Genomic DNA, 15,990 nt, shown 5'->3' with positions numbered 1-15,990 from the left:
CCCCCAGGTGTATGCGATGGGATGGCCTTAACCCGGCCCCCTTTTCCAGGAGAGGCTGAGCCCTAGAGAGGAGCTGACTGGACTAGGTTACAAGGCCAGTCGGGGGAGACGATGCTGGACCGGAAGGGCAGGTGTGGTGACCGGGGACCTTGCGCCAGGCTCCCGAAGGCGCTCAGCTCAGGACCTCTCCACCAATACCTGCCCCCAAATTCCACCCCTCCATCCCTCCCAGGGCTCCCCCTGCCCACACTGAGTGTGGCTCGGGTCCCACCCAGCACCAAGGTTGTGCAGGCAAGGCCTGTGCCACAGCCTCTGGTCACCAGATCCAATGGCCCGACTCCTTTCGTCCTGCATCCCCACGCCAGCCCACTTCTGGGGCCCTCCACCTCTCCAGCCAATTGCTCAAGGTCTCCAGCTGGTACCCCCCCATGTCAGGCTGGCTCAGGGCTCTGTCCTAGGCCTCTCTGTTACTCCCCCGAGGCTCCCTCCTCTTCCCATGCCATCTTGATGCCCATGGACCCAAATCTGTAGCTCCTCCCTGACCTCTCTGCTCAGTTTCAGACAGGAAACCCACTGCCTGGAAGACACTGCCATCTGGATGTCCCACAGGCACCTGCGACTCAATCCATCCAATACCTGCCCTCCTCCTGTGTCCCCTCCGGACTCACCCCGGGCCCAAGCCAGAGGCCTGGCTGCCAGGCCGAGTCTTCCCTCCGCCCTACATTCAATCACCTGAAGCCCTGCTAGTTAAGCCCCCTTCCTGGGCCTTCCTCGGAGCTGACCCCTCCCCCACACCCCTCCCTCCGCCCGGCTCGGCTCAGCATGGCAGATCCTCACTTCTACTCTGACGCCCCCCAGCCCTTCCCCCACCTATGCTCCAGAGCCTGCCACATGGAACTCTGACCACGTCCCCTTCCTCGGTTTATCGGGCTCAGTGGTTTCCCAGGGCTCTGAGGATAAAACCTAAATTCCTGGGTATGACCCTCAGTGCCCACGTGATCTGGCCCCGCCCACCTGACGTGCCGGGTTCCACCTTTCTACACCCAGCCGCACAGACCACCGGCAACCACCTGCACGCACGGGGCTGCCACGTGCTCAGGCCCACAGCTTGGTCATCGGCCCCTCTGCTGCGGAGCACCTTTTCCTTCCCTTCAAGACTCACCTCACCCAGGTGGCCTCTGCTGACCACTCCCCTCCCTCTGGTCACTACAGTTGCCACACTGTGTTGGCTCCACGCGATGCACTTCAGGGTCCCAGTGCCCACTGGCCCCAGTGACAACACGGCCACACAGCCAGCTGCTGCAGACACCAGATGGACACCAGAGGACCCTGGCCCACCCCTGGGCCTTCCCGCATGACACGCAGCCCGGCCAGACCAGCCATATGGCCGCTGGCATGCAAGCCACCATGCCTCCTTTGCAGAGGGCACCAGGCCTGTCCATCTGCAGAAAACCCGTTACGCGTCAGGCTCAAAGAGCAGGCACATGGCAGGGAGGGCACAGCCCCAGGTGACAAGCCCCAGCCCAGGGCTGCAGGCCCTGCGGTGGGCACGCTGCAAAGACCTGCCTCCACGGCCCTCCTGTTTCTGTGTATTTAAAGGGAAGCAATGTGTTTCCATGTTTGGCATACAGGTTGCTTAAACATTTTACAAAATACTAAATAAAGCTTCTGAAAAACATGCAAAGTCTGTTCGATCAACAGCTCTGCACAAACTTAGCAGATAAACACCTGAGGCGACTCATTTCACCATGAGCCCTCGGCTTCCTCTTCTGTAAAAAGGGGATAATAACCCCTGCCCTGCTGAGTCGCTGGGAAGACACAACGAGATCGGGAGGCAGAGAGCTCAGCACCGTGTCGGGTGCGTGGTGAGGGCTCAGGGACTGGTAGGCACCAGCATCATCACCAAGCCGGCTCAACTGCCCACAGCCAGGGGGACCCCAGCCCGCTGGGGTCAAAATCTTTGCTCCCCCACTTATTTACTAATTATGAGATGCTGGCCAAATCCCCCAGCCTCTGTCCGTGTTTCCTCCAAGGTACTACAGTGATAATAATCGCTGCTTTCCAGGGTCGTGGTGAAGATTAATAATGATGTCTATCGACACAAGCCCAGCGCATCCCGCCACCGGACGCGTGTGTGGCCATCCCCGCACGGTTCCTGGCGCCTGGCAGGTGCTAAATGAACACCACGTTCCCCTCTTGACTCGCACAAGGACTGCAGGGAAGCCCCTCTCTCACACCGAGAGCAGACCTCCAGGGAGGCTTGGCTGGGCCCCGAGGGGCCACTCACCTTCCGCCCGTTGACGGAGCCCTCGCTGCCCACGTACGCCCGCTTCCGGCGCACGTAGAAGAGCATGTCGTCCTGCCGCGGGGCCCACTTCTCCATGAAGTAGGTAGAGAACATCCAAGTCCAGAAGACGATGCGGTCATCCTTGAAGCACCCTGCACAGAGAGGCCAGAGAGGAGTGAGGAAGGACGGGTCAACCTGGCCCCAGCCCTGTGACCTTGGCCGGGCCCTGTCCCTCACCCTGCCCCCGACCTGTGTTTCTGGTCAGAAAGCAGCCAGGGCTCTGTGATGTTCAGAACCCCCTTTTCCCTCACACCCCACCATGGGGCACCCAAAGAGGCTCAAGGCCACCTCCCAGGAGGCCCACTTCCTCCACCCAGCGGTGGCCCGAGACCCCCCCGCCCCATGGCACAGTGGACTCCAGCCTGTGGATGAATCAGCAGCTTCGATGGGGAAGGAAGGACGGAATCAGAGGGAACGTCATGGGCAGGCTGTCTGGCTGGGCGCCGGAAGGGCTCAGGAGGGGAGGTCTGTCAGGCAGGCACCTCCCTCCCCCATCCCCACCCCAGGCTGCGGCAGCTCCCACGGAGAATCTGACTTAAAGGAGCAGCTGCCCCTTTGCCAACCACTCTCAGCTGCAGGCAGGAAGCAGGGAGGACGTCCACCCTACCCTGACCCTGGCACCGCGGAGCCTTTTGGCATGCCAGACTGACTGACTCTTCTTTTTATTACAAACAGGATTTCTTTATGATAAATCTTTATGGGACTCTTTCCCACACAAGGAGAAAAAGCCCACAGGCTCTGGTAGGAAGGACTGAGTTTCCACTCCAGCTCTGCACTTGCCACGTGACAGCGGGCAAGTATCGCAGCCTCTCTGACCCCCAGGTTTCTGGGGGTGAACACAGACGGAGACCATGGGCGTGGAGAGCCCGCGCCTGGCACAGAGCGGGACCCACAAAGGCGGGTGTCTAGACAGATCCGACAAAATTCCAAGATATGCTGCAGAGCTGTTTCTTAGAAACCCAAGATATTAAATTGCTCCTGGTTTCTTTCTCTTCTCCAGAAACTACTTTACCACCATGACTGAGCCCTCGCACTTGGGTGCTGGAAGGACCTGACCTAACCCAACCTCGGAGGCGGGAAACTGGGGGCCGCTGATGTGGGGCTCTCCCCTGTCCTCACAGGCGGTACAGGGACCGGCCAGGCCCCCTGACTTGCAGCCCATGCCCCCTCCTCCGGGGAGTCAGCCATCAGGCTCTGGAAGACTGAGCCGCAGGCAGAAAACCCATGACCAGAGACCCAGGCTCCACACCAGCTCCTGCCCTCTGCCCTGTGCAGGGCTGCCACGGGCAGTCTGCAGCCCGCCCACTCCAACGCCCTGCCTGGCTCCCACGTGAGGGAAACAGAAGGCGCCTCATCAGTCAGGCGTCCAGGTCAGCGAGCCTGATTAAGACAAAGGCCACCCGTCAGCCTTGGCGGCAAAGGCTGGGAGAGGCCGCAGGGCTGACCGCCGCATCCCCAAGCCGGCAGAGGCACCAGGTGGAACGTCATCGCTGTCCGCACCATTCTGCATCACCGCCCGGACATTCCTGCCACACCCCCATTCATGCCCCTACAGATCCCGACAAAATTAAGCAAAGGGGCTGTGTTATTACGAACAAAACAGGAACTCTCCCGTGACTTTGTTTACTCTCAGCCCAAAGCCCAGCAGAAGGCCTATCAGGCGAAATGCTCAAAGACTGCCCACGCCGACTGCTTCCTGGTCCCGCGGGGGATACACAAGTGACAAGCAGTGGGTCAGGTCTCCAATCCCCACCACCTGCCACAGTAAAGTACAAGCTCACCATCAGCATCACTCAGGGTCAAGCGCTGCCCCCCTCGGGCGGCACTCTCCTTTTATCCTGCAAGCAGAAGGAGCCTGGTGGTACCTCGGGCACCCAGATGGCTACGATTTGTTACACACTTGCCATGTTGAGTGAGCACCAGGTAGAGCTATGCAGATCATCTCACTGAACTCTGCCTGCATTCTGTTATGACTACTGCCCCGTTTCACAGAAGCAGCTGACTCTCAAGAGGTTAAAAAGGAGGCCAAGATCACAGAGTTAGAAACCGCCAAGTCCTCAGACCTGTCAGACCCCCGCGTTGACATTCTTGGAAAACGCTGGACCCAGATAATGAATGCAAAGCGCTTAGCAGGCAGCTGGCAACCCTGGGAGCGCGATGAGGGAGGGGTTCTGGGGTTGGGGGAGGATGCCGGGTTTGCATGCAGGAGTGGAGTGCTGGACGTGGCACAAAGTACATGCCACTGCATTCTCTAGGATTCCACGTGCCGCCAGGCCTGGCCCAGTGGGGGCCACACGAGGGGTCCCGTGTCCCTGCTTCAAATGCTGAAAAATCACTTTCTTCACAGCTCATCCGGCCCGGTCAGTGAGGGAGTCTGCAGGTCCCGAGAGTCTGAAGCAGACTGCCTGCTAGTACTTCTTCCTAACACGAAGGCTCAGCTCACACAGGGGCTGCTGGGGCCCAGCCCGAAGGTCACTCCGGGCCAGCTGCCCCCCACCCCCGACGGGCTACTCCCAAACAACCTGTCAGAGGGGACCAGCCCACCCCCCGTATGCTTCCAGTCCACGTGGCCATCAGCAAGTCCCCCTCACTGCCAGGCCCCCACCCAGGCTGGTGCCATCACCCCTAGAATGCACTGGTTGCCCCTTCCATTCCCATCTGACAGTCTGCCCTCCACACCACAGCCACAGGATCTTTATTTAAAGATTGTTCCCTGCCCCCCTTAGAACCTTCCCAGGGAATTCGGAATAAAAGCCAAAGTTCTGGGGCTTCCCTGGTGGCGCAATGGTTGAGAGTCCGCCTGCCGATGCAGGGGACGCGGGTTCGTGCCCCGGTCCGGGAGGATCCCACATGCCGCGGAGCGGCTGGGCCCGTGAGCCATGGCCGCTGAGCCTGTGCGTCTGGAGCCTGTGCTCCGCAACGGGAGAGGCCGCGACAGTGAGAGGCCCGCGTACCATAAAAAAAAAAAAAAAAAAAAAAAAAAGCCAAAGTTCTGAGAAAGCTCTCCATGACAGCCCCTCCCCGCGCTGCTCACCAGCCCTGCTAGCCTCCTCCCCCTCTGATTCTCTGCCCCGGTGCCTTTGCACAGGCGTCTCCTTCCTGTCATTCCAGCTGCAGCTTAGACGACTCTCACCTCTTCAGAGAGCCTCTCTGGACACATTAAATGTGGCCCAAGGGGCTTCCCTGTCACATCACCTTGTTTTACTGCCGTCATCACCACTGGTCTTTCATATCTGTTTGCTGTCTGTCCCCCACTGCATGAAAGCATCTCAGGAGGAGGGACTTGTGTGGATGACCATCAGATTTCAGTGCCCAGAGCAGAGCCAGGCACACAGCAGGCACTCAATAAATGCTGTGTGAATAAATGGGTTGTCCCAAGTTAACAGGAAGCAGGTTCAGTGAGGTGGGTGACTTGCCCAGGTGACCACAGCAGGGACGTGGCCCAGCCACTGTCCACCTGAGGCCTGGGTGCCCCACGCAGGACACAGGGCGTGGACTTGCCACTTTATTTCAGTCACAAGGGCTCTGACTTAGAAAGATCTTCCGAAGACGCCCCAAACACCACACGACACAAGGGCTGTAGCCCCCTCATTTAGCTTGCCCAGGGCTCAAAGCAATGGCTCCACAGGTAGGTGGGCCTGTCACGTGTGCTAAGAAGACCCCTGGGCATCCAGACAGGGCCCACCCCAATCCCGCCTTCCTGAGCACCTGCAGCCCCTGCGTGCCCGGCAGGTGCGGGTTGGGAGACCCAGCGCCAACACGCTCCGAAAGGAACAGGGGGGCTAGACGTTCGCTGTCAGCTGTGGACACCACACAGATGTTATCATTAGCGTAATTACTTCAGTACCAATGACAAACTCAGGAGGAAGAAACTCTACTCTCTCAGGGAAACCCCACGCACCTGCCTCTCTCACCCATGAGGTGGGGAGAGGCCTGCCAGAACCATCGCCAGGACCAGCTGTGGGCACCACACCCAGAGACGCCGGCGGAACAGACACGCAGACCATGGCCACGCCCAGGACACCCAGTTTAAAGCCAGAAGAGAAATCGCAAAGGTCAAGAGCTGCCCCCGATCCCGAGCACTCAAAATTCCCCTTATGCCCAAGAGGAGCATGGCTGAAATCAAAAGGAACATGAAAACCAGGGGAGGGAAATTCACAATAAATAACTAATTTCCATGTAATAAAGAATTCACGGGGCTTCCCTGGTGGCGCAGTGGTTAAGAATCCACCTGCCAATGCAGGGGACACAGGTTTGAGCCCTGGTCCGGGAAGATCCCACATGCCGCGGAGCAGCTAAGCCCACACACCACAACTACTGAGCCTGCGCTCTAGAGCCCGTGAGCCACAACTACTGAAGCTCACGTGACTAGAGCCCGTGCTCTGCAACAAGAGAAGCCACTGCAATGAGAAGCCCACGGACCGCAACGAAGAGTAGCCCCCGCTCGCTGCAGCTAGAGAAAAGCCCATGCAGCAACGAAGACCCAATGCAGCCTAAATAAATAAATAAACAAAGAAAATAAAGAATTCACATCATAGCAAGTTATGAAAGAAAATGCATAAGAGCCCGAGATAAATGGGTAAAACACCAAAACAGGTAACTGCCAAAAAGGAAACATAACCACTTAACAAAAATGTGGGAAAATATAAATCTCACTAGTAATTAAAAATTCACATTGAAAGAACAAGTTGTCCTTTTTTTTTTTTTGGCCACGCCCCACAGCCTGCAGGATCTTTGTTCCCCAACCAGGGATCGAATCCAGGACTTCGGCAGTGAAAGCATGAAGTCTTAACCACTGGACCACCAGGGAATTCCCCAAATTGTCTTTTTTTTTTGCGGTACGCGGGCCTCTCACCGTTGTGGCCTCTCCCGTTGCGGAGCACAGGCTCCGGACGCACAGGCTCAGCGGCCATGGCTCACGGGCCCAGCCGCTCCGCGGCATGTGGGCTCTTCCCAGACCGGGGCACGAACCCATGTCCCCTGCATCGGCAGGTGGACTCTCAACCACTGCGCCACCAGGGAAGCCCTTCCCAAGTTGTCATTTTTAAGAAGGCAAATTTGGTATTTTAAAAATACCACTTAGGGGCTTCCCTGGTGGTGCAGTGGTTAAGAATCTGCCTGCCAATGCAGGGGATATGGGTTCAAGCCCTGGTCCGGGAAGATCCCACATGCCGCGGAGCAACTAAGCCCGTGTGCCACAACTACTGAGTCTGCGCTCTAGAGCCCACGAGCCACAACTACTGAGTCCACGTGCCACAACTACTGAAGCCCGTGTGCCACAACTATTGAAGCCCACGTGCCTAGAGCCCGTGCTCTGCAACAAGAGAAGCCACCGCAATGAGAAGCCCACACACCACAAGGAAGAATAGCCCCCGCTCACTGCTATGAGAGAAAGCCTGCACGCAGCAACGAAGACACAACGCAGCCAAAAACAATAAATAAATAAATTTAAAAAAAAGAGTGCAAAAAGAAAAAAAAAAACACTTAGGAAAGCTGGCAGATTCTACAAAGTTAAACACATATTTACCAGTGATTCAGCCATTCCCAGGTACTTGCCCAAGAGAAATGAAGCACGTGTCTGGCACAGACACTGGTATACAAGTGTTCACAGACACTTTGTTCCTAGTAAACCCAAACTGGAAACCAGGAGAAGGTACACGTGAAACATGACATAGCCACTCAATGTTACTGGCGGTAAGAACAAACTGCTGATCCACACTGCACTAAGGATAAATCTCAAAATCATCATGCTGAGTGAAAGAAGTCAGGCATGAGAAAAGCTACACACTGAAAGCCCGCATTCACATGACGCTTCAGAAAAGGTAAAACTATAGTGACAGAAAGCAGACTGGAAGTTGCCCCAAAACGTTCTGTTTCTGGTGGTGCTTTCACAACCATCAAAACTCATCCAATTACCTACTTTACGTGGACACAGTTTATTTTACATAAATTATACTCCAATAAAGTTGATAAAAAGTTACGACAGCCAAAGCTGGCAAGAGTATATTGAATTGGGAACTCTCATATTTGGCTAGAGAACAAAAATCACTATATCCTTTGTGAAAAGCAAATGAGCATTTTTCTGCTTCTATGAATCTATCTTATGGAAAAGAAAAAATAGGAGTAAAGTAAATAAATGCCTTATGCACAAAGACATTCCCTCTGTATTAATGAGAGCAAATAATATAACAACAATAATCATAATAATAAGGAAGGAAAAAAGAAAATAATATTCTGTAATTATTGACATTTAATCTAGGTAGATTATGCTGTATGTACTAAACCTAATCTCCGTCAAGCTTTTAAAAGGACGCCTACGAAGACAAGTAGGTACATGGAAATGTGTGTAATACAACGTTTGGTGAAAAAGCAGAAGCTCAGGCTGCACACACACTGACCACAACTACATACGTCACACGCCCGAAAGGCGGGAGCTGCTCAACCGCACATGAAATATGTTTTCTGTTTTCTTTTTTTTTACTTTTAATATTTTTAATAGTAAGATGATATCACTTTTTCTCATGAATGTACGACTTCTGATGAATGTCATAAGGCTCATTAAAGTGAGAGGAGGGGGATAGAGAAGGGACTCCCCATCTTCAGAGGGAGGAGAGGAGGGTGGGATAGGAAACAAGCCAAGTCCAAAAGCTAGGAAGGGTCAAGGTCAGGGAGACAGTGTGCGGATCTACAGCCAAACATATCTGAGTTCAGGTCCTGACTCTCCTCCCCCCAGCCAGGTGGCCACGGCACCCCTCTGGATCCCAGTAACTCCATCTGTCAGAGGGGTCTAACCTGCCACCTTCTCAGAACCAACAGTGAGGACGGGGGGCGGGGGGAGAGGCCAATACGAAAGTCCTTTGTAAGCTGTAAAGTTCTGTCCACATGTACGTTTGCGGGGACCCTCGGCACTGCTGCTTTGTGTGTCTCTGTCGGCAGCATGGCTCGCTCAGATGAGGTCATGGATCCCAAACCTGCCAGTGTCCCTAAACTACGTGGTACAGTAACTGTGTGAACAGACACATGAGGGGTAACTGGACCCTCGTGTGGCCTGTGAAATCAGTAGCAGCTTTTCCCAAGACCTGTCCAGCAAGAAATCCCCTGGGTCATAAACCCTGGGAGCCGCCAGTCCAACAGAGAGCTCCCTCATCTCCAGGACTCTCCCCTTCCCTGTCCCCCTGCCATCTGGCTACAGGGGCAGCAAGTTTCCGGACCCCTGAATCCAGTGGATGACAGACTTATGGGAGAGATGCAGCCCCAGAAACTGAGCCACTCACTGGGGCAGCACCACGGACAGCTCCATGCCCCCAGGCTGCTCCCCGCTGGGCCGTGGTCCTTGCAATCTGTTCTCATAATCCATGGTAGCTATGTTCTATAAAGTAGCCACAAACACTGACTTAGCAAATACCGAACCACTGCTCCTAGGGAAATACAGGGTCGAGTTCCTGCAAGTCTCTGGTTACATTTTCGTCGACCAATCAATAGGTATAACCTTGTTTTACGTGTGTTTCTGTTTAAAGACACCTTATTTAATATATAGTTGGGTCATTAACATCGAACTCCAAGACACCAGCTCTATAACTCGTGCCTGAACGAAGCTTATCTAACATATATATTCTCCATAAGGCCCATCACAGCCTTCTCTTGCTTGAGACTGCACAGCACTTCAGCTTTACGCTTGGGGCCACTTTAAACAGCAGAATCACCACCAAAAAGCACAAAAATGCAAATACATGGCACTAAATAGACCACAAAAATGATGAGTTGAAACAAGGAGGCGAGGTGTCACCTTGCTCAACCTCAGCTGGGACCGTGCACCTACCTCGGGTGACTCAGAGTTTCCCACCACTCTGCACACGTCTGCGATTAACCACAAAAGCACCAGAGGTACTGACGACTTCGAGGTTATGGATAAATTTCTGTTGAGTAGGTAAATCTGTAATACAGAATCCGTGAATAATGAGGATGGGCTGTATCAGAAAAACTGGTATCTGCCAGCTCCAAATGGGACGACGGGGATCCAGCCACCTCCCCTGCCTGCAGTGAGTGACCTGCTTTCACAAGTTACCAGCTTTGAACTTCAGAACTGGGAGAGCCCTTTATAGACTAGTGACTCTGGGGATGCATGGAAGAAGGCACGCAGCTGTGTGAGGACAAGAACCCGTGCCTCCCACGCCCAGCTCCGTGCTCTATAACCACCCGGCCACAGATTCTCTACCTCATTCTGCATGACACTGAATGGGGGATGTAATCGTGCCAACAGCTCAACAGCACTGACAGTGATGACGGCTCACATTTGCCCTGCACTCTACAGTTTAGAAAGCCCTTTCACCTGTTACCCCTTCACGGCAACTTGATGAGGTGGGGATAAGCTCAGTTTAGTTTAAAACCTCAGTCTTTGGTTTAAAAATAAGGCAACTGAAGCTTGGGAATCCAGTGGCTCGATAGCATCTGGGGCTCAAACCCTGCCACTCATATTCTTTCCAAGGCCCTAGATGTAGGCATATGCATCTGAGTCTTCAGCAAGTCTTCAGCAAGACTTCAGCAAGTCTTTTTACAGTAGTGATGTCAGAAATCACTGATCACAGATCACCATGACAAGCATAATAATAATATTCAAATCACAGAGGGAGCAATTCTACCTAATTTGATCTATTAATTTAACATGACCCAATAGAAAATGCCAAGAGAATGTTTTAAAATAAGAACAGCCAGGAAAATTCAGAGTGATGTGGGATCATGATTCTTATCAGATATTAAAACATACTAGAAAGCGAAATCCTCATGTCACCATCAACACAAACTACACAACCCTTCCGTGTTGCAAACAAAAAACCCACAGACTGTTGGCTGCCTGTCCTGCCACGTGGACGAGGTCGACTTGAAGGCCGGAAAAGGGCCAGAGAGAGCGGAGATAGGAGATGGAGACAGCGGGGCCCCTCAAGTCCTTAGTATTGGGCGTTCCTAGTCTTCTGGAGGCTTTAGTTTTCAACTCTTCTACAGATTGTTAGCCAAAAGTTTTGTTTATTTAAAAAAATTTTTTTATTGAAGTATAGTTGATTTTACAAATTTGTAAAAAATTTACAAATTTTTTTATTGAGGTAGTTTCAGGTGTACAGCAAAGTGATTCCATTATATATACATGTACATATATATGTGTATATATTCTTTTTCAGATTCTTTTCCTTTATAGGTTATTACTAATACTGAGTATAGTTCCCTATGCTATATAGTAGGTCCTTGTTGGTTATTTTTTAAATTTTTTTAAATTAAAAAAATTTTTTAAATTATTTATCTTATTTAGTTTTGGCTACATTGGGTCTTAGTTGAAGCACACAGGATCTTTGTTGAGTCATGCGGGCTCTTTGTTGTGGTGCACGGGCTTCTCACTAGTTGTGGTGTGTGGGTTTTCTCTTCTCTAGTTGTGGCATGCAGGCTCCAGGGCGCGTAGGCTCTGTAGTTGTGGTGCGCGAGTTCCAGAGCGCGTGGGCTCTGTAGTTTACAGCACACGGGCTCTAGTTGAGGCGCGTGGGCTCAGTAGCTGCAGCGCGTGGGCTTAGCTGCCCCGCGGCTTGTGGGATCTTAGTTCCCCGACCAGGGATCGAACCCGCGTCCCCTGCACTGGAAAGCAGATTCTTAACCACTAGACTGCCAGGGAAGCCCCTTTGTTGGTTATTTTAATAAATTTCTTTTTGTCTAAGCTACCATGGATTAGTTTCTTCACTTCTAACCCTAAGAAAGAACTCAAGAGTCACCCAACTTTAAGGAAACAAACCAAAAACCCTCCCTTAATCCCACATCACCTCTAGCTACTGTCTCACCAGAAGCTGTCTCCAGCGCAAAGTTTTCAGTCCTCTCTTACTTGGACAGATACGTTAATTTACAGATTTGTTAAATTCTACCATTGTTTTTTGGTTTTGTTTTTTGCTTTCCTGCAGAACTCTCTGACTTCATCTCTGCATCGTTTCACTGATTCTACCTTTCAATGTACCTGGAATCCAACCACTTCTCACAAACCACTCTGGCACCAGGGCCAAGCACCACCATCTCCCGCCTCTATTCCTGCCCAGCTCCCTAACTGGTCCCCATGTTTGAATCAGCTCCGGCCACGCCCCTGCTCTCAATCCTCCATGAGGCTGACGTCCTCACCTCCCCTTGGCTCCTTTCTCAAACACCTACCTTCTCAGGGAGGCCTCCCCAAACCACCCTGTTTAAAATTGTAAATCCACCCCAACAGTCCCTACCCCACTTCCTGCTTTATTTTTCTCCATAGCACCTATCAATCTATAGCATCGTATATTTTTTACTTATCTTCTTTGCTCTCAGTCTTTCCTGAGTTCAGGAGCCAGCAAACTTTTTCTGTTAAGGTCCAGATAGAAAATAGTTTAGGCTCTGCAGACCACACGGTCCTGTCTCAACTACAAAATCACCCACAGCGATACATAAAGAAATGGGCATGGCTATGTCCCCATCAAAGTTTATTTACCCAAAGAGGCAGCAGGCTCGAGGTGGCCTGGGGCCATCGTGTGCCGGCACCTGCCTTACTAGAACAGACCTCTTTTCACAGAGCATTTTGCCTCTTTGATCGGTTTGTTCACTGCTGTACACCTAGCTCCTAGAATAGTATTTGGCCTATAGGAAACAATAAATATTGGCTAATTAAGTGAATAAATGAAATGAACCGAGTGATTAATGAAAGCAAGGTGGTACTGGTACACAATTAGATCAATAGAACAGAATAGAAAGTACAAAAGCAGAATGAAAATGCATGGTAATTTAGTTTATGTAAATATTCATCCTTCCAATCAGTAGGATGAAGACAGTTCTTCGACTGTTGCTCTTGGAACAACTGGCCAGCTGAGGAAAAAGAGTAAGGTTGGGCCCCTGGTCATGTCAAAACCAATTCCAAAAAAGAAGAACTTCTGATGCCAAAAGTAAAATCATAAGAAAATCAAATAAACCTTGAGTGAATTTTTTAATTCTCTCAGAAAGGGGAAAGCCTTTCTGAGTAGAACACAAAGGCTGTCAAAGAAAAGAATGATATTGAAAAAAAAATCCAAAAAAAAACCAAGAAAAGACAAAAAATAAATAAAAGAAAAATGAAAAGAATGATAGATAAATCAAACAACATAAAAAATTTCCATAGGAAAAAAAACCCCACACAACATAAACAAAGGCAAAAACAAACACCACACTGGAAAAAATCACTGGAACTCTTAAATTAGGGTGAATTTTCTTAACAAATAAGTTTCATATACTGCATAATAAAATGAAACAGGACAGAAAGGCAAAGGAAGATATAAATGTCTTCTAAGACAGGAAACTATGCTCAGCTTCACACAATTAGAGATATGTAAATGAAAACTGAAAAATTCTATTTTTCACCTATCAGATGTGAAAAAATCAAAACACCTGAAACATTCCACGCTGAAGAGGGTGTGGAGAAATGGGGACTTCACATCAGGCCGCAGGATAATAAACTGATGAAATCTGTAAGGAGAGAGCTGGGCAACAAAACCACAGCTGCTTCTCCCTTTGACCCAGCAGTTCCTCCCCTGAGGGGTTTTTCCAACAGTCTTCCACCCGCCCGTGTAAAATTCTGTAATTCCTACAGCACTGCTTACAAAGTACTGGAATGGTCCCATCAACAGGAAAGTAACTGAATAAATGAGAGATCATTCACAGAATAGGATACCGTGTAGCTTTCAAACACGAATTGAAGCAGCTCTATCTGTACCGCTAAGGAAAGATCTCTAGGGTAAATGAAGCGAGGGAAAATATGAGGAGCTAACAATATTAGAGGTTTTTCATATAAAAGTGAATCGTTCATAATGACCCAAGTGCTTGTGGGGTGAGAGGCTGGGGCACTGGGATAATGGAACCCAACCCTCGGGGCTGTTCCGAGTTTTTAATTAGTTGATACCCTCGGAGCCCAACCAGGCTGCCACTGAGCAGGGGCCCAGGGTCAGCAAGTGTTATTTACATCATTGCCAGTGTTACCACGGCCTCTGGAGAGAGGCCAGGGAGGAGAAAGGCGTCTTGGCCTTTTCTCTATGACTCTTCTCAGACATCTGAATTTTGTGCCCTGACCATGTTTACCTATTCCAAGAGTAACAAACATTTTTAATCACAATAAAGTTGCTTGGGAAAATGCTTATGATAGAAAGCTAAAAAAAAAAGAACAGCAAAAAACAAAGAGCAGGCCACAAAAATTGTACATAATGCTTGAAGGAAGGAGATTGCTTTTTTTAAAAAAATGCCTAAGAAGAAAGGCTGAAAGGAAGTTGAACCCAAACGCCCATAGTGGTTAGTGTTGAGAGTGGTGGAATTACAACTTTTTCCTGTTTTTCAAACATTTGGTAGTGTATTAATAATACGCTGTGCATCTAAACAGCACCAAGGACTCACCGTGTGCCAGGCGCTGTGCTAACCACCTACCATCCTCACCTCGGCTGCAGCTGGTACTTGAACCCAGCCATCCACATCTTGCTTAAGCTGAAGCAAGCATTTACGGAGTGCCACCATTCAAGGCTGGGTGCTCAGTGCTGGGCGGGACGGGGAGCAGAATCTAGCACGGACCCTGCCTACCTGGCGCTGAGGGGGAGGAGGATTTATCAACAACTCACACAGACAAGCAGGACGCTGCCTCGTGAGGGTCGGGAGGGCAGGCTGTGTTCCCTGAGCCTGCACGACGGGCGCTGTGCCTCGTTGGGGCATCAGGGAGCGTGCCCTGAGGAGGGGAGTTTCCTGGTGGGGGGGTGGGAACAGCATCCAAGGTCCTCCTGGTGAGGCCGAGACAGGGAAAGGGTCCAGAAGCCAGGATGCCACGTGGGAGCCCGAGCTATAGAGGACGTGACCTCACAGGGCCTCCTGGCTGGGTTGGGGGCTTTGTGTTTATCCTCAGAGGACCGGGGACCCCTGAAGGGTTTGAGACAGAGTCTCTGCTGTGGGGAGAAGGAAGGGGCAGAGGAATGACCCACGGCCTGTAGATGCCCGATGCCCAGCCTGTCCAAGGGCCACCTGGGCCAAGGGCCCCGAGAGGGACCTCCTGAGAACCGCCTCGGCTCAGCCTGGCCCCTCCCAAACGCTGGGGGTCAACTGGCCTCTTTGGGGAGAGTCCAAGGCAGCCCTTGGCCGCTTCCGCCCCAGCAGCCAGGGCAGCATGAATAGGCTTCTGTGGCCCCTCAATAGGCCTTTCATCAACCCGTGCCTCTCAGTGCCCCTCGTGGGCTGGAGACCCTCCCTCAGGGCACAAAAGACAAAGAAGCTGTCCAGGGAGGCCCAGGGCTGCCCTGATGAGGCACTTGGATGGAGAAGTACTGGTCAGACGGGTCCCCATGTGAGCAATCCCACAGGCCAGGCCAGTCCTCCGCTCCAGCCTAAGGGAAGCACAGGGTCTCAAGGACGGCAAGGTGGCCAGGTCAGGAGAGCCCACCACCTGCCTGGCCCCCTTCTTCTCCAGGAAAAAGTCGAGCCTCCTTCCCCAGATGAGCCAGGCCCTCCAGACAGCCCCTCCAGTCTGCGCTGTGGTCCCCCATGCTGCAGCCCCTCCCTTCATCCCTGACCAAACACCCTGCGCGTCCTCAGGCCACCACGCCCCTCACCATGGAGTCCTCCTGGGCCACACCACAGGGCCCTAGGCCCGA

The 15,990-nt window shown here is 51.8% G+C and overlaps 1 protein-coding gene across 1 annotated transcript in view; it reads right to left on the bottom strand.

Moving 5' to 3' along the window:
• KIAA0930 overlaps window positions 1-15,990 on the bottom strand; it is a 40,230-nt gene that overhangs the window by 10,410 nt on the left and 13,830 nt on the right. Inside the window, exon 2 of the mRNA XM_081249055.1 lies at window positions 2,288-2,439. Coding sequence (XP_081105181.1) covers window positions 2,288-2,439 — 152 coding nt within the window. The remainder of the gene's footprint in view (window positions 1-2,287; window positions 2,440-15,990) is intronic.

Source organism: Mesoplodon bidens, assembly GCF_964165515.1.
Source record: "Mesoplodon bidens genome assembly, chromosome: 11".
Lineage (NCBI taxonomy): Eukaryota > Metazoa > Chordata > Mammalia > Artiodactyla > Ziphiidae > Mesoplodon > Mesoplodon bidens.
Note: the sequence above shows the minus strand (reverse complement) of the source record. Positions and strands in the feature narration are given on the sequence as shown.